The 22151-nt window shown below is 38.8% G+C and overlaps 2 protein-coding genes across 4 annotated transcripts; both read left to right on the top strand.

Annotated features, from left to right (window-relative positions):
* Positions 1-1625: 1625 nt before the first annotated feature.
* Positions 1626-6428, top strand: LOC110766381 (Double Clp-N motif-containing P-loop nucleoside triphosphate hydrolases superfamily protein). 2 transcript variants are annotated; one of them, XM_021969699.2, is made up of 4 exons: positions 1626-2018; positions 2102-3541; positions 4067-4370; positions 4493-6428. In XM_021969699.2, the coding sequence occupies exons 2-4, from the start codon at positions 2286-2288 to the stop codon at positions 6140-6142; spliced, it is 3210 nt and encodes a 1069-aa protein (XP_021825391.2). In that variant the 5' UTR covers positions 1626-2018; positions 2102-2285; the 3' UTR covers positions 6143-6428. The 2 variants fall into 2 exon arrangements, with proteins under 2 accessions (XP_021825391.2, XP_021825390.2); XM_021969698.2 differs by having other exon boundaries at positions 1626-3541.
* A 13282-nt stretch (positions 6429-19710) lies between these two features.
* Positions 19711-20960, top strand: LOC148297218 (protein FAR1-RELATED SEQUENCE 5-like). Of its 2 annotated transcripts, XR_015833125.1 has the most exons (3): positions 19711-20432; positions 20516-20659; positions 20926-20960. XR_015833125.1 is itself a non-coding variant. In XM_088247550.1 (2 exons), the coding sequence occupies exons 1-2, from the start codon at positions 19711-19713 to the stop codon at positions 20607-20609; spliced, it is 816 nt and encodes a 271-aa protein (XP_088103676.1). In that variant the 3' UTR covers positions 20610-20947. The 2 variants fall into 2 exon arrangements, 1 of the variants encoding a protein (XP_088103676.1); XM_088247550.1 differs by having other exon boundaries at positions 20516-20947.
* Positions 20961-22151: the final 1191 nt, after the last annotated feature.

Below are 22151 nucleotides of genomic sequence, written 5' to 3'. Positions count from 1 at the left end.
TTGCGTGTGAAAAGCAGAAAATTGGTTCAAAAGGCTGAGTAAGGGAGAGAATCAGACACCAAACCACACTTTATGAAAAGCCGCGTGGCCACGTAAACCCCTCCATTTGTGATTTGTCTTGTCCCTCCCTAGTCTAATGCAACGCAAAGGCGCGTTGCACGACCGTCCACTGAGGAGCGTGGAGTTGGATCCCCCCTTCGCCGTTACAAGATAAAAGAGAAAAGTTAAAATGAAATAAAAAGAGATGGAAAAAGGCAGTCAATCGAATGGCATGAGTCGTGAGTCGCGACTCGCGAGAGATAAAGAAAAGGCAGTCAAATCCCGTTCTCATCTCATGAATCAAATCTCTCTCTCTTAAAAAGAAAAAGTGGCTCTCTGTCTCTCTTCATTATGTTTTAATATTGACAAAAGAGTTTTAAAAGGATCAGTACGAATCCATCTTTCTGTTTTTTTTTTCTTTCTAACTATTTGAGTTTTATAGAAAATATTATTGGTGCTCTCTACCAAACTGCCATAAAAACTAGATACATAACCACAACCGATTAAATCGATAAACGTCAAAGACAAGAACATGGTCCATAAGTTGATTATCATAATTGTCAGTAGCATTCCTGTTTCGACTATTACGATTGCTGTAATATAAAATAAATGCTCTCTACCAAATTACCACAATCCACCATTTCATAAGGTGCTATGGGCAATCACATGCAAGGTCCGGTCAGGTCATATAATTTATTTATTTATTTGCAATTTAAGCATTAATTTATTTAACTTTAAACAATTTTTATTTAAAATATTAGTTACGAAATAATATGATAATAACTTTCTCACTAAAGTTATATGATATCAGAGGGATTCAAATATAAATAAATGAAAGACCATTGGAGTAGTTGAGATTAGACACGTTAAAATGTAGTCTAGTGCCAATCGAGAATAGCTAAGTTGGTTGAACTTTTTTGGTAAATATTCGAAATTCTCAGACACATAATGAATATTTGTGTAAACCACCCTCCTTCAATCGCTTGTACTAAAGAAAATGTAGTCTGGTGATATTTATCTTCTCATTATTGAAGTCTCCCAAATTCGATTTTTCCATCTTATTGATTTAAAACAAAACTCCACTTTAGCATATGTAGATGGTAGGATTACACGAATTCAATTTACTAAAATTGTAATAGAAAATATGTTTTCCTAAGATTTGTCTGAAACAAACTGTTAGAATGAACATCATCCCCTCAAAAAACTTATAAAAAAAAACATATGCAACAAAAATGTGAATTAATCAATTGAAAAAAAAAAACAGAAGATGACATACAAAAATGAGATCACACATTGCTGTGCTAACAGAGCATTTTCCAGAAATCCTTGAAAACTGTTGGTACTTCCAAGTTCCCAACTCTCTATTTTCCTGAAATTCTTTCTCACCCACTATTCCATAAGGGAACCCAAAAAAAGCAAAATCAATTTTCTCTACTTGGGTTAGTTTGTTGTCATGCAGCCCTGTAATATTTGAAAGGGTTGGGTCCATTTTTACCCGGTCTCTGTTTTTTCTTTTCTTTAGCCATTTCTTTTTTTGTTTTTTTTAATAAATGTTACTGATTCAAATAGATAGAGATAGAAAACGGAAAAAGGGAGAGAGAGAGTGGGAAAGGAAGAGAAATAAGGGAGGTTCTTGTGAAGGAGGGGATCTGATCTTTCCTTTTCGCGTTGAATTCTCTTATAGCTTTTTTGTGTGACAACACACATATACACACACTTGGTGAGAGAGAAAGCAAAAGAAAGGAGGAAAAGGAGAAGAAGAAGAAGAAGAAGAAAGAAACAGGATAGATAGAGAGATCCCTTTCGGCTTAGGAAAACTAATAAGGGAGCTATTGCTTTCCTTGATATTTTGTTTGTGTTTGTAAAAAGCTATTTTTGTAGATTGGTTTTCTTTCACAGCCCTGAAAATGCAAATTTGTCCAATTTGATGAAGCATCCACACCTGGACCTGTGAAACCATTTTCATTTGCCGCTGTCTGGTGGGGCACTCTCCCTCTCTCTCTCTCTCTCTCTCTCTCTCTCTCTCTCTCTCTCAGTTTCCTGATAAGCTTGAATTTTACAGCACAAGTCTCCAAAGAACAGAAAAACCCAACCCAACAAAAATAGGCAGCAAAAAACAGAACCAAACCAAAGCTTTGAAGCTGCTTCATTTGAGCGTTTGCTACTCAAAACCCAACTCAAAAAACCCATATAAAATTGAATTATTTGGATTTGGAATTCTTGGTGGTTAGTTTGAATTCCAAGAAATGAGAGCGGGGTTGAGTACGATCCAGCAAACCTTAACCCCAGAGGCGGCGAGCGTGTTGAACCACTCGATCGCCGAAGCGGGTCGACGGAACCACGGACAAACGACGCCGCTACACGTGGCCGCAACCCTTTTGTCCTCGTCCACCGGCTTCCTCCGTCAAGCATGCATCAAATCTCACCCCAATTCCTCTCACCCTCTACAGTGCAGAGCTCTCGAGCTCTGCTTCAGTGTGGCGCTCGAGCGCTTGCCCACCGCCCAAAACATGAGCCCCGGCATGGAGCCCCCTATCTCCAATGCTCTCATGGCCGCCTTGAAGCGAGCTCAGGCTCATCAGCGCAGAGGCTGCCCAGAGCAGCAGCAGCAGCCTCTCTTAGCTGTCAAAGTTGAGCTCGAGCAGCTCATAATCTCAATTCTCGATGACCCAAGTGTGAGCCGAGTGATGCGTGAGGCTAGTTTTTCTAGCCCCGCCGTTAAAGCCACTATTGAACAATCGCTCAACTCTTCAGCCGCCGCCGCCTCCTCTGCTGCCGTCAATTCCTCCCCAATTGGATTGGGATTCCGCCCGGGCGGCCCTCCCGCAGCGCCCCCTGGGAGCCGGAATTTGTATTTGAATCCGAGGCTGCAGCCGCAGGGGGCTGCTGCTGCGCAATCCGCACAACATAGAGGAGAGGAGGTTAAGAGGGTTGGTGATATATTGTTGAAAGCGAAGAAGAGGAACCCTGTGTTAGTCGGCGATTCGGAGCCCGAGGCGGTGACGAAAGAGGTCTTGAGGAGGATTGAGAACAGGGAATTGGGTGAAGGGCCCCTGAAGAATGTTGAGGTTGTTCATTTGGAGAAGGAGGTTTCTTTGGATAGGAACCAGATAGTTGGGAAAATGAAGGAATTAGGGGGCTTGGTTGAGACCCGGATGGCGAATTCGAATGGGGGTGGGGTGATTCTTAATTTGGGTGACTTGAAATGGCTGGTGGAACAGCCTGGCAGCTTTGGAGGGGTTTCAGGTTCAGGTTCTGGTTCAGGTCCGGTCCAGCAGCAGGTGATTTCGGAGGCGGGGCGGGCGGCGGTGGTCGAAATGGGAAGGCTATTGGCCAGGTTTGGAGAGGGTGGTGGTAATGGTGGCCGGCTTTGGTTAATCGGAACTGCTACTTGTGAGACTTATTTGAGGTGCCAAGTCTATCACCCTTCAATGGAAACTGATTGGGATCTACAGGCAGTGCCAATTGCTGCCAGAACGCCTCTTTCAGGATTGTTTCCAAGGTATGCTTGGTGTTCTTATTCATTTGAATTAGAGAAACTACATTCCCTAACAAGATATACCTGTGACCATGGAACTTGGTTCTCCTTTTCTGTTCTGCACATTTTTGTATTTGTCTGGCTTCAATGACTTAAGTTACATGAGCTACACGACTAAATAGGAAGGTTTTGGTTGATTAGTTCTTTCACGTTTGATGGACGATGTTATCAAGAGTTTCTGTTTATGGAATCTTGAACACTGCTCATTTAGAATAATCTTCTGCGAAAAGTTGTTTATGTTCCAAAGTTTTAGATTTTGTGTGAGCTCAGAGACTTGCTTGATTTGGAGAATTTGGATAACTGATGGAATCTTTAATTATATTTGATATTGGGGCAGGCCTAGTTCTAGTTTCAATTTGAAGTTGTTTGAATCACACTTGGATGGCATCTTGGATGCTCTTCAACCTATTAGGTTTTTTTTTTTGGGAACGCTTCTTTACCCTTTTCTTCGAGTTTTGTAGTATTTTTGTAATATATCTTCTTTTTTAGGATTGGGACGACCAACGGGATCCTCAGTAGCTCAGTTGAATCTTTGTCCCCATTGAAAAGCTTTCCAACTACATCAATTGCTCAACCAAGACTTCTCTCTGAGAACTTGGATCCTACTCGAAGAGCAAGCTTTTGTCCACAATGTACACAGAGTTATGAGCAAGAACTTGCAAAACTGGTTGCCAAGGAGTCTGAGAAATCATCTTCTGAGAATTCATCAGAAGCAGCACAACCACCACTACCACAGTGGTTACAGAATGCTAAAGCCCGTGATGGTCATGCCAAAACATTAGATCAAACGCAGGTGAGTTGAGCAAGCTCAAATTGCTCCAAAAGTTCTTGTTCTTTCTTTTTCGTTTTTTCCTCTTGGTGGTAATAGACTTTACTACATAGGAACTAATGAATTTTTCATTTTTCTCTTCATAGACTAAAGACCAAGATCTGATCCTGAAGCAGAAGACTCAAGAACTACAGAAAGAATGGAGGGATACATGTCTGCGTCTTCATCCTAGTTTTCATCAGCATAGTTTCACCTCAGATAGAATTGCTCCAACAGCTCTCTCAATGACGGGCTTGTACAATCCACACTTACTTGCTCGCCAACCTTTCCAACCCAAATCACATCTGAATAAAAACCTTGGGGCTCTGCACTTGAACACAAATCCGCTGACCAGCCAACCATCTGAACGGGCAGTTTCCCAACCTGGAAGCCCTGTACGGACAGAGCTGGTTCTTGGGCAAACAGAAATCACAGAAACCACCCCTGACCAAGCACATAAAGAGCGCATCAGAGACTTTTTGGGTTGCATGCCTTCTGAACCACAGAGCAAGCCAATTGAATTGCAAACTGATGATAAACAATCGTGTCAAGTAGATGCTGACTCATTCAAAAAGCTTTACAAAGGTTTAATGGAGGTGTGGTGGCAGCAAGAAGCAGCAAATGCTGTTGCTGAAACTGTGACAAAATGCAAGTCGGGCAATGGAAGGAGACGTGGTGCCGGATCACGGGGAGACATGTGGCTACTGTTCATGGGCCCGGACAGTGTTGGCAAGAAGAAGATGGCATCAGCTCTTTCAGAACTAGTATCCAGGTCCAACCCAGTGATGATAAGTCTTGGCTCCCAACGCGGTAATTTGCAGTCTGATATGAGTTTCCGCGGTAAAACAGTGGTGGACCGAATAGCAGAGGCAGTTAAGGGGAACCCCTGTGCAGTAATCATGCTTGAGGACATTAATGAAGCAGATGTGATAGTTCGTGGTAGCATAAAACGGGCAATGGATAGAGGTCGTCTTACTGACTCTTATGGTCGTGAAATCAGTCTTGGAAATGTTATTTTCATCCTCACAGCAAATTGGTTGCCAGAACATCTGAGACCCTTATCGAAGGGTAATTCGCTTGAAGAAAAGCTTGCCAGTATAGCAAGGAGCAGTTGGCAGTTAAAGCTATCTGTTTGTGGAAGGACTGCAAAACGACGGCCCAATTGGTTACAGGATGATGACAGAGCCACGAAACCTAGGAAGGAGACAGGTTCAGCTTTAGGGTTTGATCTGAATGAAGCTGCTGATGCTGAGGATGACAGGGCAGATGGCTCACATAATTCAAGTGATCTCACAGTTGATCATGAAGATGACAGTCGCCTCAATAGCAGGCCCTTACTCACAGTCACAACCGCAGCAGTACCCCGGGAATTGCTGGACACTGTTGATGATGCCATTGCGTTCAAGCCAGTGGACTTCAACCCCATTCGGCTAAACATCATAAACTCCATCAGAAAAAGATTTTCAAAGATTTTGGGTGAGGGGGTTTCATTAGAATTGAGAGAGGATGCTGTTGAAAAGATCTTAAGTGGGATATGGCTAGGCCGGACTGGCTTAGAGGAATGGGCAGAAAAGGTTGTCGTTCCAAGCCTCCAGCAGCTCAAGTCCTGCCTTGGCGGCACCAACAGTGTGTCGGCCGGCGAGTCCATGGTTGTTCGGCTTGAATCTGACGGCAATTCAGATTGCCGGGGCCCTGGTGATTGCCTTCCCAGTAGTATCAATGTGGCTGTGGTGCCTGATGGGTTGAGACAACAATGATGTGGGGATATAGTTGGTATTTTGTCACATTGTAAATATGGTAAACGGTGTGGCGGGTAGTCAAAGACATTTGGGAGGGTAAGCGTTAGACGAGGGAAACGTTGGATATATTGGCAAAACCTTCCTTGTCCTTTTTTTCTTTTTTCTTTTTCTTAAAATTTTCATTACTATTTTTTCTTTTAATTTTTCTCATGTTTTTCATCCCCTAAAGTTTATAGTATCTTATAATTATAAATATTTATCAATTACATGGACATTGATTAATAAGATGAGGCATTCCTCTCAATTTTCTCTCTCACAAAGTCTACGTTTTATCAGTTTTTGTTAGTTCTCTAATTTGGCTCCTTATTTTCCCTCTATTATGCGAAAACATATATTGCTAAGACATGAATGGGTGACTATAGTGTGGTATTAGAGTAGAGTCACTTAGTATAACTCGTTTATGTACTATAATATAAATGGATATTTATCGATATACTCTAAAAGTGAGAAATGTCAGTCGTGTCATCTGCCTATATTATAACTCGTGAAGAGAGTCGTATTCTAATACTATACAATAATTTCGTGATTTAGAACAGAATCCAGCTTCTACCATTTCTCAATATATCTGCTTGTAAAAGTATGAATCGGCAGTATCCTACACGCATGTAAATTATGCACATAAAAATGCCATGGCATTGGCATGCATACATAAACATAAGCTTATAGGCTAGACGGCATGAAGAAGGTGACCCTATGGACCAAAATCAACAACAGACAATGGCTCTCTCTCTCTCTCTCTCTGAATTTTGTATGATTTTTATAAATATTTAATTTGAAACCGTCAATAAGACACTCGGTGTCTTGATTGAGAATGATGTCTCTACCTTTGTTTTCATTCAATTAAACTCAGCACAGCTTTTAAAAGATAAGGCCAACCTCTCTCTCTCTCTCTCTCTCTCTCTCTCTCTCTCTCTCTCCATATTTTTTTGTCTTTGCTGTGGTCTGAAAGGCCAAGAGGAGCGTCTTCTTCCATAGTTTGAGCGCAAAGCCATTAATGTCATAATGTCATAATGTCATAATGTGAGAGTGTGACAAGGGGAGGAGAGGGAAAAGCGAAATTACTAAGAAGACAAAAAGTGGATGCTTCACGTCTACTCCAAATTCAACTCATATATATATATATATATATATACATACTCATGAGTTCATATAAACCCTACATGCATCATGTATGCGTGTGTTCTCATTTAGTACCCACGTGGCCCACTCATCTCTCTTTCTTAAACCCTACCCTTTCTCCAATTATGCATCTCCACATCATGCAAACTTTGAGTTTTTTCTTTTGCTCCTTCTTACATCTATATATAAAGTCAATTTTGCAATAAAGACGTACAGCCTGAAAATTTGTCTAACTTAACAAGGATAAGAAACGAATATTGTCTTCAGACCCAAACAAAAAAAAAACCAAGAAAAAAAAGGAATATTGTCAAATATGTCTCTAACAATAATCTTGTGCTTGTCAAAAAATAAAAAGTAAAAAATTTCCGATGTCGAACTGATTACGCAAACTTATAATTAAGCACGAAATTAAAGTGAATTAAGGTCAAAATATAGGGGTTAATGCTTTCACGACTTCAGTTTATGGTGAACTCACACTGGGAACGGCCTTACTAAATGAGATAATAGGAGTAACTCGTCAATTGTGGGTGGGTAACCAAATCGGTAGAGTAGGTAATATTATGTATTTCTATATGTTGGGAGGGAGAATCGAAACTTGAAACTTTCTTTAACATTGTGGAAGAGGAATATTACAAGACCAATTACTAGTCGGCCAGTGTGGTAGGCAAAATTAAAAAAGAAAAAATTTGGGCAATTTAGATTCTCACTTTCTTAATGAACAAAAGCCACACCTTTGGTAAAATAACTTTCTTGTGCAAGGATTGATTTCGAATATTGTGGGTAAGAAAAGCAGTGGCAACATATATGACACACAAAAAAAAGTGTTCTTATCATGGTTGAAACAAACAAATGCAATCTCATCGGCGCCAACCATGCATGTGTTCAAAAGGACAAATCATATTACTTCAGATTGGCATTTTTTATCAAGATTATTCTGACCATATATCAGACATGTATGGTCCAAAATTATAGACATCATGATGTATAATTTTGAAATAAAGATTGTTAATTAATAACAAATTGGAATGATAATAACAATTAATAAAAGATTGTTAATTATTATACTCTTTAACAAAGAATTTGGAAGTGAGATGTCGGTCAAGCACAAGGAAACAAAGGGCTAGTTTGGGGATTAAATTAAAGTAGAGAGAGAGAGAGGGAGAGAGAGAGAGAGAGGGAGATAAGGTCGTCGTGTTGCAGAATGCAAGAAACGAGAATATACTTGATCACAATTGGAAAGCTGCACTTGTTTTGTCTATATGCAGAAAAAGTAGATGATAAAAAAATAAAAAAGGTAGCTGGGTGGCGTTCTCTTCTCTTCTCCAAACCCACATATACCTTTACACCTTTATGCTTGTGTCCCTTCTTCATGTCACATCAGCCTTTTTAGACTGAAAACAAAATACCCAACTACTCTCCCCTCTCTTTCCCCACCTCCTCTGCTAGACTGCTACACCAGATAATTACTTTTTTTTTTTCTCTATTATTGTATTATTTTATTTTATTGTACTTATGGAATCCAAAATCAGATTAATTAAATTCATCGAAATTATGGTGTGAGTTAAGTCGGTTGGTATCAACAGTATACGCGTCCCTTTCACCCGAGTTTAACCCTCTCCCTGTAAACTACAAAAAAATCTGCTTGAAAGATCAAACTAAGCGACACCATTCCAAATGTCACCCATGTGGGCAAACTCAAAAACAAAACCTAAAAACATAAAAACATTCATGCACGCATGTGTTCTGGCATTTTGATGTAATTAATTGGAGGTTTGCAGCAGTTGATAAGGCGTCCCCTGATGTCCTCAAAGAGACTTGATATTATTTGTTTGGTGTGCGGATGCAATATGCTTCTTTCTATGTCCAATAGTTCATCTTATTGTTGAAAAGTAGCAACCAAAAATTACCCTTTTCTTTTCTTCCCTATTTCTCTCCACATTTTCCTCCCACTTTTGACTTGCTATTAACCACTCGTTAAAGAGAATATATTTGTTGAACAAAATTGCTACTTCTGCGGAAGAGTTGTATAAAAATGTGGTAAGAATAGCAGTATTAAAACTTGTTTTATAAGCTAATATGGTAAGAATTTGCATTATTGAAACTTGTTTTATAAGCTAATGTGGTAGCAGGTATGACATGCTACACATAAAAAATTCTCTTCTGCAGATATCTGGACGTTATTATGGTGCGGACGTTGTTGGCACTAAAACTGAACAGATAGAGATGAGTGCAACTTACAAGTGGTGAGGACGATCTAGCAGATCGATTGAATGATAGATGCAGATTCTTCTTGTCCTTGGATGCAGATCCTGAATAGAAGAGAGTTGAGACTCGTGAGGTCTATGGAACCGGTGTGGAACCAGCCTAAGACCCTCCGATGCCAAAGTAAGTTTGTTTCTAAGAGCTCTTGCTGTTGACCATATAAAAGTATATAAGTCAAGCTGAAAAGTCTTACCCCTGTATTGTAGTGGAGGGGCCTATTTATAGAGGGCATTTCGTATGCTCTTAATACTTAATTTCGATGTGGGACTCGTGGAAGGGCCCTATGAGGTTGACACGAGTCCTTAGATATTTTGGGCGGGTGCTTCGAGGTTGATTCTACAGAATCGGTAAGGGATACCGATTGTAGGCTGTGTTGGGCCTGTAGCGATCTTTTGCTGCTTTGAGACAATATCATCGGTAGCCGATGCCGATTGTTCGGAGCCTTTGGGCATTTGGGGAGTTTAAGTGATCCACGTGTCAATGGATGAGTGGAGGATCAGATATGGTACAAACATTAGTCCCCCAAGTTACCGATTGAGAAGCTTTCTCGGTTGGGGACTTGAATCTGTCTTCGGCATTCTGATCTGGATTCGATGGTTTCATTGTTGTCATTGTTGCCGATGGTGGCATGTAGTCCCCCAGGTGCCCGAGCGGGTGAGCTTGGAAAAGAGATGGCATTCGGTACCGAATGACCTGAGAGGATAGTGTAGGGCAAGGTTTATGAACATCTGCCGTTCGGCACGAGAGGTGAGTGGAAACTCATCAATGTGCGTCTGCCGTTCGGCACGAGAGGTGAGTGAGAACTCATCAATGTGCGCCGGCCGTTCGGCACGAGAGGTGAGTGAGAACTCATTAATTTGCGCCTGCCGTTCGCTAATGGAGTTGTGCTTGAAGGTGGCTAGGGGTGCAACGTTAGGGAAGTTGAAGTGTCGCTGAGGATTGGATACGTTTCAACTGACAACGCTTGGGTTCTCCTGTGCATGCGTGACACGTGTCGGCATGGCTGTGAAGGGTCGCGTCGTTTCGTATCCCGATGCGTCGCTTCGCTTCCCGATGCTAGATCGGCTTTATAAATGCGAGGAAGGGACGAGAGTTCGAATACTTGAAATTTTTTAGAGCGATCAGAGCTTGTGAGAGGCGATTTCCGGCGACCGTGCGAGGGTGAGCAGGCGATTTCCGGCGAGCGTGAACTAGGCGGAGGCGATTTCCGGCGATCTTGAACCACCGTGCAAACAAGGTATGTTGCCGTGTTGTTGCATTTTTACGAATCAAAGTGTTGAATTCGTTGATTTTTTGTTTGAACAATGTATGAACGAGCATGAATGAGCATGAACATAAGTGTTTAGGAGGTAGAATAGGATTTTGATTCTAGCATAGCACTTAGTTTCCCGTCATTTGTGTTTGTAGATGTCAGATACCGAATCCGAGGGTAGGCGTAGTCCGAGGGCCTATGAGGACGAATCGTCCTTGGGGAGTTCATCCGAGGGGAGTGAGAGTACCGATTCTGGGAGCTCTTCAAGTTGTGAGATAGTGGAGGGGGCAAGGGTGCGTGCCGAGGCTGGGGGCACTTCGACGAGAGTGCCTGAAGATGGTGAGCCTTCGACTTCGGGTTGTGAGGCCGATGGGGGTGGCGTGTCCGTTGCCGCCCCAGGGGAAGGGGTGTTGAGGGTTGTCAGGGGGAGACAACGGATTCCGATAGCGAAGCCCACGGAACCTTTGTTCGGAGTAGATGACTTAGAGCCGAACACACTGACTGAGGCTGAGCTGGCGAAGATTCGGGCGGAGTTCAATATTCCGGAATCGGTAGGGATGCGAATTCCGGGGCCCTTAGAGTCGCTCAGTGACAATGACAAGGGCGTAGTCTTCTTCACCGACGTGTTTAAGCATGGGCTTCGGCTACCGTTGAGACATTCGTATGCTCTTAGTACTTAATTTCGATGTGGGACTCGTGGGAGGGCCCTATGAGGTTGACACGAGTCCTTAGATAGTTCAGGCGGGTGCTTCGAGGTTGATTCTGCAGAATCGGTAAGGGATACCGATTGTAGGCTGTGTTGGGCCTGTAGCGATCTTTTGCTGCTTTGAGACAATATCATCGGTAGCCGATGCCGATTGTTCGGAGCCTTTGGGCATTTGGGGAGTTTAAGTGATCCACATGTCAATGGATGAGTGGAGGATCAGATATGGTACAAATAGACGTCATGTATTTTGTACTATCACTCCCTACTTTCTTCCATGTTTACCATAAAAAATTTGAGATATTTAGTCATATACCCATTCTTAGCACAAAAACTATAAATAAACCCTACACCATTTAATTTCTATAAACAAACAAAAAAAACACCCAAAAAATGACAGCTGACCCTATTGAATTTAATTTTGATTATTAAATTACTTTGATGCCCTATTGAGTGTTTTGGGGTTGAGTTTGCTTTAAGAAATCAATGGTAGTTTTGTAATTTAAAAGAAGTTAAAAGCCTTTTTGTTATGTTGTAAATAGACTTTGGGTGTGTTTTTAAAGTCCATTTCATATAGGGTTTTTTTTATATAATTTTGGCTCATATATTGGTATAATAGTGAATCTCCCAACAAATTTAGACAATATGACCCAAAAATAATTAGAAACCAAATAAGATTATATATATATATATATATATATATATATATATATATATATATATATCCTATAAAAGGCATTAAATTCCCAATGGGATTCTATCTACACCACAATCCTCTCAAACCCACTCTAGGTCTCACACATACACCTATAAAGATATATCAAGTGACGTTTATTCACCACAAAAATAAAATATTCTTAAAATGTGAATATCCAACTCAAAATAAATTAACAATAACTGAAAAAGTCAAAAATCTATTAAACAACTATGCAAGAATTCTCATTTTCCAGCTTCGAATAATACTATACTATCAACACTTGTTCACATGCATGACTCAAAATTTTCGGCAACTATAATTTGACTTGGAAATTTGAATCTAGAATCTTGTGCTCATCCTACCTACTGTATAAAAAGGAAGTTGATGTTCCACCTCAAAATCAATTGGAAATGGAGGAATAGCTCAACTCCTTATAAATCATTGCAAGGTTTTCTAACTTTCTAATGTATGACATTTTCACATTCACATTCTTGCATATATATGCAGTTGATGAAGAACGATAAAAGAAAACGAATGCAATCCTTTTTATTATATGTTTTAAGAAAGAGAATCTGTTTAATCCTTTTCATTATATGTTTTAAGAACGAGAATCTGTTTCAGGACGTATGAACCACAACTGTGTTCTGAGAACTCTCATATACAAATACAGTTTGATCTGTTTTCTTCCTTCTACGGAAAGGTTCCAATGCAACCCAATCACAACTAAAAGTCATCTTATGCATTACTTACTTAACCAACACCACCATGTGCATACTATTTTATTGAATCTATTCTACTCCAAAAATACGGAATACTAGAAAAAATATATATATTAAGATTAAAAACAATAATCAGATAATTACTTCGTAAGTGATCTAAGAAGGAAAGAATAATCGACAAAGACTCAAGATCGATTCTGGTTCTAGTATGATCATACTTAATTGTCCACAATCATGAGAGATGACCCAAATCAAGAAATGATCATAATAACGAAGTTATTCTGTCACATGACATAAACAACCTCGCACAAATTTTTCTCTCAAACATAGCTTGCCACCATATATAAAAAGAAAAGACCATGAGTCTTGGTTTTCATATTTTGGATACAGTTGTCTCTTTTTCTACATAGGCTACTTAATTGTGTGGTCACACCCATTCATAAAAAAAGAAGAAATGAAGAAGGAAACCTAAAACATCCCTATCAAAGAATAGGAGATTACGCGGTTTGGCCTTGGACCTTCTTCAACTGAGCGATTTTGTACACAAAAACAAACATGTGAGGTCTCTGTCCATTAACCATACAATAATATTGCAACTTCTCGTAATATTATTCCATTTCAAATACATGCATGCATGTCACAAAAAATTGTTAGCTAATAAGTAGGTCAAGAATTAATGAGTTGAAGAAGAGACGGGTCAGCAAACACAAACTCAGCCATGAGAGCACGTTTTTTATTTTATACAAGGGGCGGCTCGCTCAAGTGGCATGCAAATATGGAAAAATATGGAATGGTCCATATCACTTTGATATTGGGGTGTACTTTGGGATACTAGCAAATTTTGAAACGACTTTTACTGCTTCATTGCTAATTGGTTTTGGAGTGGAACTTCAACTTCCTTTATAGTATCAGAGCATTAGTTTATACGTGTGAAGCTCAACGACCACATATGCTCCACCTCACTTAATATGTATAATGTATTCCACGGCGGAGCATGTAAGAATCAACTTCCTTCATGTATTTTTTTCCTTTACAAGTTCGATTAATTGATTGGTCCCCTCAACCAACTTTAATTTTCCATAACCCCCAACCGTTCAAAAGGCCGGTGCTTAGTCTTTCCCACGAAATTTCCATGCTTTGCTTTACAAATCATAAAAGCTATTTTTTTCAAAAGCCAAACAAAGAGGAGGCATCATAAAAGTCCTTTTTTAATAAGCAACGGCTCATGGTAACCAGGTAACATGCATCATATTTGGTGCTTTGTTTAATCAAAGGAAAAGTACTAACAAGAGAGTGGTCTAGTCTTCTAGACATATATATATATATATAAACACATATGTTAATAAGTATATTTCTAGGGATAAATTTCCTTAAGATTAACATAAGACAAAAGTGCAATACAAATAAGGATGGAACATACTTTAAATTGCTTTTAACCTACTTTGGTTATCCTTTTGCTTTTGTCATCTCCCAAAGAGAAGAAGATAAAAGTCTACCTCCACCCAGCTTTTCTCTCTCTCTCTCTCTCTCTCTGAAGAATTTAGAAAAAGAAAAGTATGGTGCATCATGTAGGTCCAAGTTGAATTGGTTTACCTAAACCCCTAAAAAGAAAAGGATTGTCTTGGAAGAAATACTGAATGCATCCACTTTTTTATCACACACTTACCTTTATAAAGAAGATGCTGACATCTTAAGTTTTCCTTTGTCTGCTAATTATTCAAAGGGAAATGAAAAAATAAATAAATAAAATAAAAGGAGGCTCTGAAAAGTGGGATCACTTTAATTCATCATTCTATATAATCACTTTTTAATTGGGGATAATCAATATTCCTTCCATTTAATTATTCACAAAAATATGATTATGATCATTCTTAGATGTGGAGATAATTAATTAATCTTATTATTATTATTAATATAAAGTAGATGGAATGTAACTCTTGTAGTTTGAGGTAAAGGACGAGTATATATGACAAAGTGGAACATGCCCTTTTTCTTCTCATCTTTTTGTAGATATGCAGGCTTTTCTGAGCACCATGCATGCTTACCTGTTCCCTCTCAACAAATTTTTATTAATATTTCATAATTAACTTTTCTGTAGCCTTTTCTTCACGATTGTTTGGTGGTGGGGCAAACTAATCTGCCCCAGCTTTTACTAATTAAATGCCTATCATGACAAAAAATTGCAATCGTACATATATTCTACTGTTTATATATTATAAATGCATTAAAAGGCAAACAAACAATCTCTTTTGATCCTTCAAACAGGATCACTTAATATGCCCTCAATGCTCTTGATACTTTTGAAGTTATACGCATATGTTCATTGATTTATTGTTTAAAAGACGTCTGAGTCTCAAAGATGGGAGAGCCGGAGTTGAATTCGTGTCGAACACTTGAACTTGCGTCGAATTCTTGTCGTAGATGTGATAGTGATTATTATTGAAGTTATAATCTTACATAAAAGTACATTTATTCAGAAGGCACATAGTAATGAAATAACTAGGTCTGGCCACAGAAATTAATTGGTTAGCATCTTAAAAAGGGTGCCAAGGATAAGGTATATATTGTAATAATGATGTCCTCAAGCAGAGATCTCAACCAAACCTGATTGAGTTTTCCAAAGGAAAGGAAAAAGGGATAACAAATACATAAATTATGCATTATAGATATAATTAAATGTCGAGTTGAGCAAAGCCTTTAGGGAAGGGGACAAGAACTAAAAGGATGGCGATGCACATCTTCCAAACAAATTCCAATCCTTCTCAACGTGTTGGTTTAAAAATCAATTAAGAATGCAGAATTAGCATGGATGGGATGAAAAATATATATAGAAAAACGAATCTATTGAAACATGTCAGTGGCATGGTGGAGCTGGCATAGCTTGGCTTCAAATGTCAACTTGTAAGATTTTCTTTTTCTTTTTAGTATCTTGGTATGTTTACCTTTTCTGGGTTCAGTTGGAATGGTCATGAGTTTGGGGAAAGGATTCAAACTTCTAGCTGGTTAAAATTTCTACTAATTTTAATGGTTCTATATTTGTATGTACATTTTGAATTGATATAGGTTAGATATACAAAGCCCATAGACCAATAAAAAAGGACATACAACAAAGCCCATATACTCTCCAAGGCAAGGCTAGTGGGTCACCCATTCTCTAATTTTACAAATAGGCCCAAAAGTGCCACGGTAGAAGCCTTTTGGTTGTTTTTTTAACCCCAAGTAGCAAACCTTTTAGTTTTACTTGAGGGATTAAACACATACTAGTGCGACCGACGGGTTTACCTCAGTGGTGAGGTCCCTCCCCTCAACCCCCCTTGGTCACCAGTTCGAATCCCAGGATAAGTGCCCCCTCCCCAATGCAATGTATTTATCGCTACTTCTTCAAAAAAAAAAAAAAACCATACTATTACTAGTCCTAACATAACAATACCCATACCCGATTTTATTTTTCCAACAGTCACTCAAAGGTTTGTTTCTCTTCCACATCCAGGCGCGGTCATCAATGGTGGACTCAGGAATTTTTATAGGGGTAGGCTAAATTTTATTTATTATAAGCCTTTTTTCTCTTGAAACAAAAATGTAAATAAAATTTTATAAATCAAATAAGGCCACATTATGAGCAAATATAACACAAAGAAGTACAAAATATAAATAAATATCAAATCAAACACATTGTTCAACTACTTGAGATCCGAGCTGAGTAAGTTCCTCAGGAATTGAAGTATCAACATCAAATGCAAAAGGTGTATCCTTGTTATCGTTACCACTTTTTTTGAAGAATGAATAAATAGTTTACCCTCTTTTTGCCGGTCTATTATCATCATGTGACATGATATCCTAACAATAAATACTAGACACCAAAAATCATATATGCTAATTAATAATTCAAGTTTAAAATATAAAATATATAACAATCCCCAAAAGTTTTCACTCAAACCCTAAATCATAAAAACTTAAACAACAATTAAAATTGGAAATTGAATATAAAAAAAGAGAGAAAAACTTACCAAGATTGAACAACCCAATGAAAATAGGTTGGTACAATTTTTTAGAGGGGGAGAGCTATTTCTTCTAGGGTTTGAAGGTTTAAATATGGCGTTTTGAGTGGCTAGAAGAAAAATTCTAATGTTTGCTTCTAATCAAATTTATATAGGTTATGGATTGCATGTTTACTATTTCCTATATGCTTCAAGAGTGGGCTGATTTCTACGGGAGCTTCTATAGTGAGGGGAAAGTTATAAGGGGTATGTTAGAGCCATTGGATTTAATCCAACGGTGAGTTTTTAAAAGAGGGTGCATGTAGAACCGGGTTGAAATCTGACCCGTTGGAAACCCAACTTCAGTTGAAGATATTTCCCTCTCTGAAAAATTCAAGAACACAATCCTCTGTTTTTGAATGTAACACAAACCCAGAATTAGAAAGATCCAAAGCTCCCAAACCCTATAGTCGCTCCATTGTCATCAGCTCCTTGGGAGGCCTGCGATCTATGGCATCCTCGGTATGACGATTAATGGCTCTTATCTAGCTATTGCCCTGTTTTGATTCTATGGCTGAAGTGAAAACCCCTTCTCTTTTTCGTTCAGCACACGAGATTCCAGATGAAAGCAAAGTAGCATATCTGGTTCTGTAGCTAGACGCCGCAGCAGCATTTGTTCCTCGATTGTGGTAGAGATGGAGTCTCCACTACCAAAGAGTCTTCTCTAATGTCCACCACATTCTCTTAAGCTGATTGACTTCGGAGCTCCCGCTTGAGTTTGAGAGGTAAGTTTACTGTTGCTGGATTGATTTTATTGGGTTTGGTTTGTTTTTTGTGAGGGTGAGAAATTCGTCATTTGTGGCATCAATAATGCGTCATTTCTGCGGTCAATAATGTGTTATTCTGCCGTCAATAATGCGTCAGTTTTCTGTCAATAATGCGTCATTTCCTTATGAATATTCAATATATTTAGTTGATTGTTTTTGGTGGGGGTGGGAAATTATAAAATGTAGGTAAAAGATCCTAAACTTAGGCTTAATGGCATTAGGAGTAAGCATTTGGAGAGGATATTGGGAGAAGTTCTGTAATTGCTGGTTTGAATTACATTTGTGTTCTTAGTTGAACATGTTGGTTCTAATGTTATTTTTTCCAGATTATTGCACAAGAGATGACGTAACTATTATTAAATTTTGTGTAATAATGGCTCTTACAAACAAGCTAGGCTATGCGTCTTTTTTGTGTCAATTTGGGCGATGTTTTGTGTAAGTGGAATGCATTGATATGTTGTAATGCAGTAATGATTGATTAATGAATTAATATTTGCTATGCAGTGATATAGAAGTAGTTCAAAAATATATGTGGGTAAAATGTCTGGGGGCTCAGAGAGTGATGACTGTGTAACAGCTAATGGGATGGTTTACATTCCTGAAGTAAGAAATGAGGAAACACCAGCGGTTGGGATGAAGTTCGACTCGCTTGACCTCGCTTATAATTTCTATAACAGATATGCATTCTTGGCTGGCTTTGGTATTCGACTTCATTCCAGCTTTCGGGGGACATATAAGAAAGAGATTCTGAGGAAAGAATTTGTTTGTTGCAAACAAGGTGCATACAGGAAAGATGAAACTCGGGAGAGAAAAAGACAGCGGGGAATAAGTAGATGCAATTGCAAAGCTAAGATTGTGGTTGTGAAGACAAATGGGAGCAAGAAGTATGCCATCTCTCTTTTTGCAGAGGGACACAATCATAAGATGACAGCCTCAGAAAGAGTGCATTTATTGAGATCACACCGTCGTATTTCGGATTCTACAAAAGTACTTACAAAACAGTTGGGTTCGGTTAACATCCCCATTCATCAGAAGGTAAGTATTTTCGAGGTGCAATCCGGAGGAATGGATAAAATCGGTTTTATCAAAAAGGATATTTACAATAATCTTGAATGTAGTGTGAATGGGAAGCTGAGGAACCACGATGTTGAACTGGTAACCGAGTATTTTATGGCTGAACAGAAAAAAAATGAGGCTTTTTATTTCAAGATTGAGGGAGATGGCGAAGACAGGTTTAGTCGATGTTTTTGGGCAGATGCAACTTCTAGACGGGCATACCGGTTGTATGGAGATGTTGTTGTATTCGATACCACATTCAACACGAATCGATACGACTTGACATTTGCACCAATATTGGGAGTTAATAACCATGGTCAGACAATTGTCTTAGCATGCACATTTTTGAGCAAGGAAACGACTGAGTCGTTTATTTGGGGATGTTTAAGGAGTTTAAGAAAGCCATGCAAGGTGGTGAACCTAAAACGATCATTACAGATCAAGATGCGGCCATCACCAGAGCGATTTCAATAGCCTTCCCGACTACATTTCATCGGCTTTGCATATGGCACATCACATCAAAGTTCCATGTTAAGTTACCACATTCTGCTTATAAGGAGTATTGGCGTGAATTTCAGAAAGCCATATGGGATACTGACAATAAGGATGAGTTTGATGCAAAGTGGAATATTGTGGTTACAAAGGCTGGTTTGACTGACCATCAATGGCTAAGTTCAATGTTTGATTTAAGGGAATCTTGGGTTCCAGCCTACGCACGAGACTTTTTTGCCGCTGGAATGTCAAGCAGCCAAAGAGCGGAAGGTTCTCATGCTTTCTTCGAGCAATACATATCAAGGAGAAATTCGTTGATGGATTTCATAATACGATTTGAGAGGGCATTTTTCCATCAACGTCAAAAAGAGTTAGCTGCTGATCACGTAGATGCATTTGAAGTGGCTCAATGTATTTTACCAATGCCAATGAACAAACAAATGGCTACCTTGTACACAAGGGCAATGTTTCAAAAGTTTGAGAAAGAACTAATACAAAGTACAGCATGTTTCCTAGAGCTCAAAACAGAGGATGCTTCAAAAGTTGTCTTTAATGTGAGCGAAAGGAAAAATTGGCAAACAAGAGTGGCAGAAGTCGTATATGTCAAAGATTCTGACCACGCATCGTGTAGCTGCAAAAAATTTGAATTTGTTGGGATTATTTGCAAGCACATCCTAGCATTGTTCAGAAGGGACCAGATTGAATATATGCCCAATAAATATATTTTGAAAAGGTGGAAGAAAACTACGAAAGCTGGATTGGTGTCAGATGCAAATGGCAACGAAATTAAAGACTCTGCAGATCCTGGTCTTTTAATAAAGCGGAGTACAATGTCCCGACTTGCTTCAGATGTGGTTGAGGATGCATTAATGTGTGAAGAAGGATGTGAGGTAGTGTCAGAGACTCTAAAAAGTTTGCGGGTGAAGTTGAAGTTGTTGAAGGATGGACCAAGTAATAACGAAGTTGGAGGGTCTAGCTCTCAAACACAATATATGAATGACCCTAAGAGAGTAAGGTGCAAAGGAAGGTGGAAACAAGTAACGGGAGCAAAGGAAAAGCCAATGAAGCGAGGGATTCGACACTGTCGGGAGTGTGGAGACATTGGTCATGATAGAAGACAATGCCCAAGAAATTTGAACACACCGTAAGATGTTAAAACTATTTATAATAACACCTAAAATTTGAATAGTTAAATTTTTTATGTGCTTGTGTTTGGTGTTTATGCAGGACATCACCGTCAAACAATGAGGAATCAACTCCAATAGATCTCAGTGACCCATTATTCGACGAATTTTACAGGATGCACGGACCTACCGAATGATTTATGTTTGTATTATACAAAGGCCGGTTGTTATGAAGGCTAATGATCAGGTTAAGTTTTCTATATGCAGTTTTATTTTATTTGTTTGTTCATGTCCACTGCTAATTGAAATGGAAATTTGGTTGGTTTACTTCTTGCATGAAATTTGGACACATGTTAATTTTACATGTCTTCTCCCTATTTGGAAATTTTCATAGACATTTGATAAAGTATCAAATTTTGAGTTTTGTGAAGAAGCAATGACTTTTACCATGTACAATGGGTAGTTTATGCTGAATTATGAACGAGTGACACAGATTCATTGATTATATCACAGGGTAATGTAGCATTTCCAGCAGGGAGCTGTTGTTTCCGTCAGCAGTAATGATTTCCAGCACGAATCATTTCTAGCAACACTAATCATTTACAGCAGCAACCAATTTTTCCTAATGTTATGTTCTAGTGCTTGACTGGTTATTAAGATCTGACCTTGACTATGAAGCAATATTGGTGCACGATTTTGTAAACATTCGTACCTGAAGGATACTTGAAATTTGCACTATGTTGGAACACAATGATTAGAAATCAGCGTGTAAAATACAAACTACAATACAACATCTTCTATGCATGATAAGTACATTGCAGCTAATCACATTTCGAATGCTTGGAGAATATTAAAGTGTACACCAACATTTCAACTACTCGTAATTTCGCACACACAAGAAAATTACATTGCAAAGCATTTTATGTGCTCCCTCTTAGCAATATCACGATCACCCCAACCAACTGAACAATGGTAGCCATATTCACTCGGTCGTATGGGTCAGCTTTTTCCGAGCAGCTTGCACGTGCTTATGGTCACTCGTGTCCCCACTCATATAGACGAAATAAATATTCAGCAATATTTGTAATATTTTGTTATATAAATAACCCATAAATCATTCACCAAAGAATGTATAGCACATTGGCATGTAAAGTGAATAAGGAGAGTGTTACTTATGACTGACGTGTCAATTTTTTCAAAAAAGTACGCCATCTGTTTAATGTGAAGGGACATGATAATGCGACTTTACTGATTCCCAACGCGTGGTGATATTGACAACTTATTGAATAATATTTCAGTTTTTGCAAAATACAATTTTAGACACAAGGAATTGCAATACATAGTCCCAATAATTATATATGAAGCAAATGAAAGTAATACTTGTGTTATTATAAATTAGATAATGAACATTAAGGAAATATACTTCTAATTTGTCCCAGTTATATGTTGTTGTTTGTACTGTTTCATGTGACACTTTTTCTATCTTTCTTTATATTATATGTTTAGGGAATCCCTCAAAGCAACATATACTGTGAAAAATAAAATATTGTGTGAAGTTCTAATCACTCATATAGACTAGGACAAATATTCAGTACTATTTCAAAATTGCTTGACTGGTGTCAGGCCATCGAACGATGTGATTTGACATGATAGAGATATTTACTACGAACCCAAGACGGAGCCATATTGACAACTTATTGAATAGCGTTGACGTGTTCAAAGATCTAGATGCACGCACC

This window comes from Prunus avium, chromosome 1, assembly GCF_965620075.1.
Source record: "Prunus avium chromosome 1, drPruAviu1.hap1.1, whole genome shotgun sequence".
NCBI lineage: Eukaryota > Viridiplantae > Streptophyta > Magnoliopsida > Rosales > Rosaceae > Prunus > Prunus avium.
Note: the sequence above shows the minus strand (reverse complement) of the source record. Positions and strands in the feature narration are given on the sequence as shown.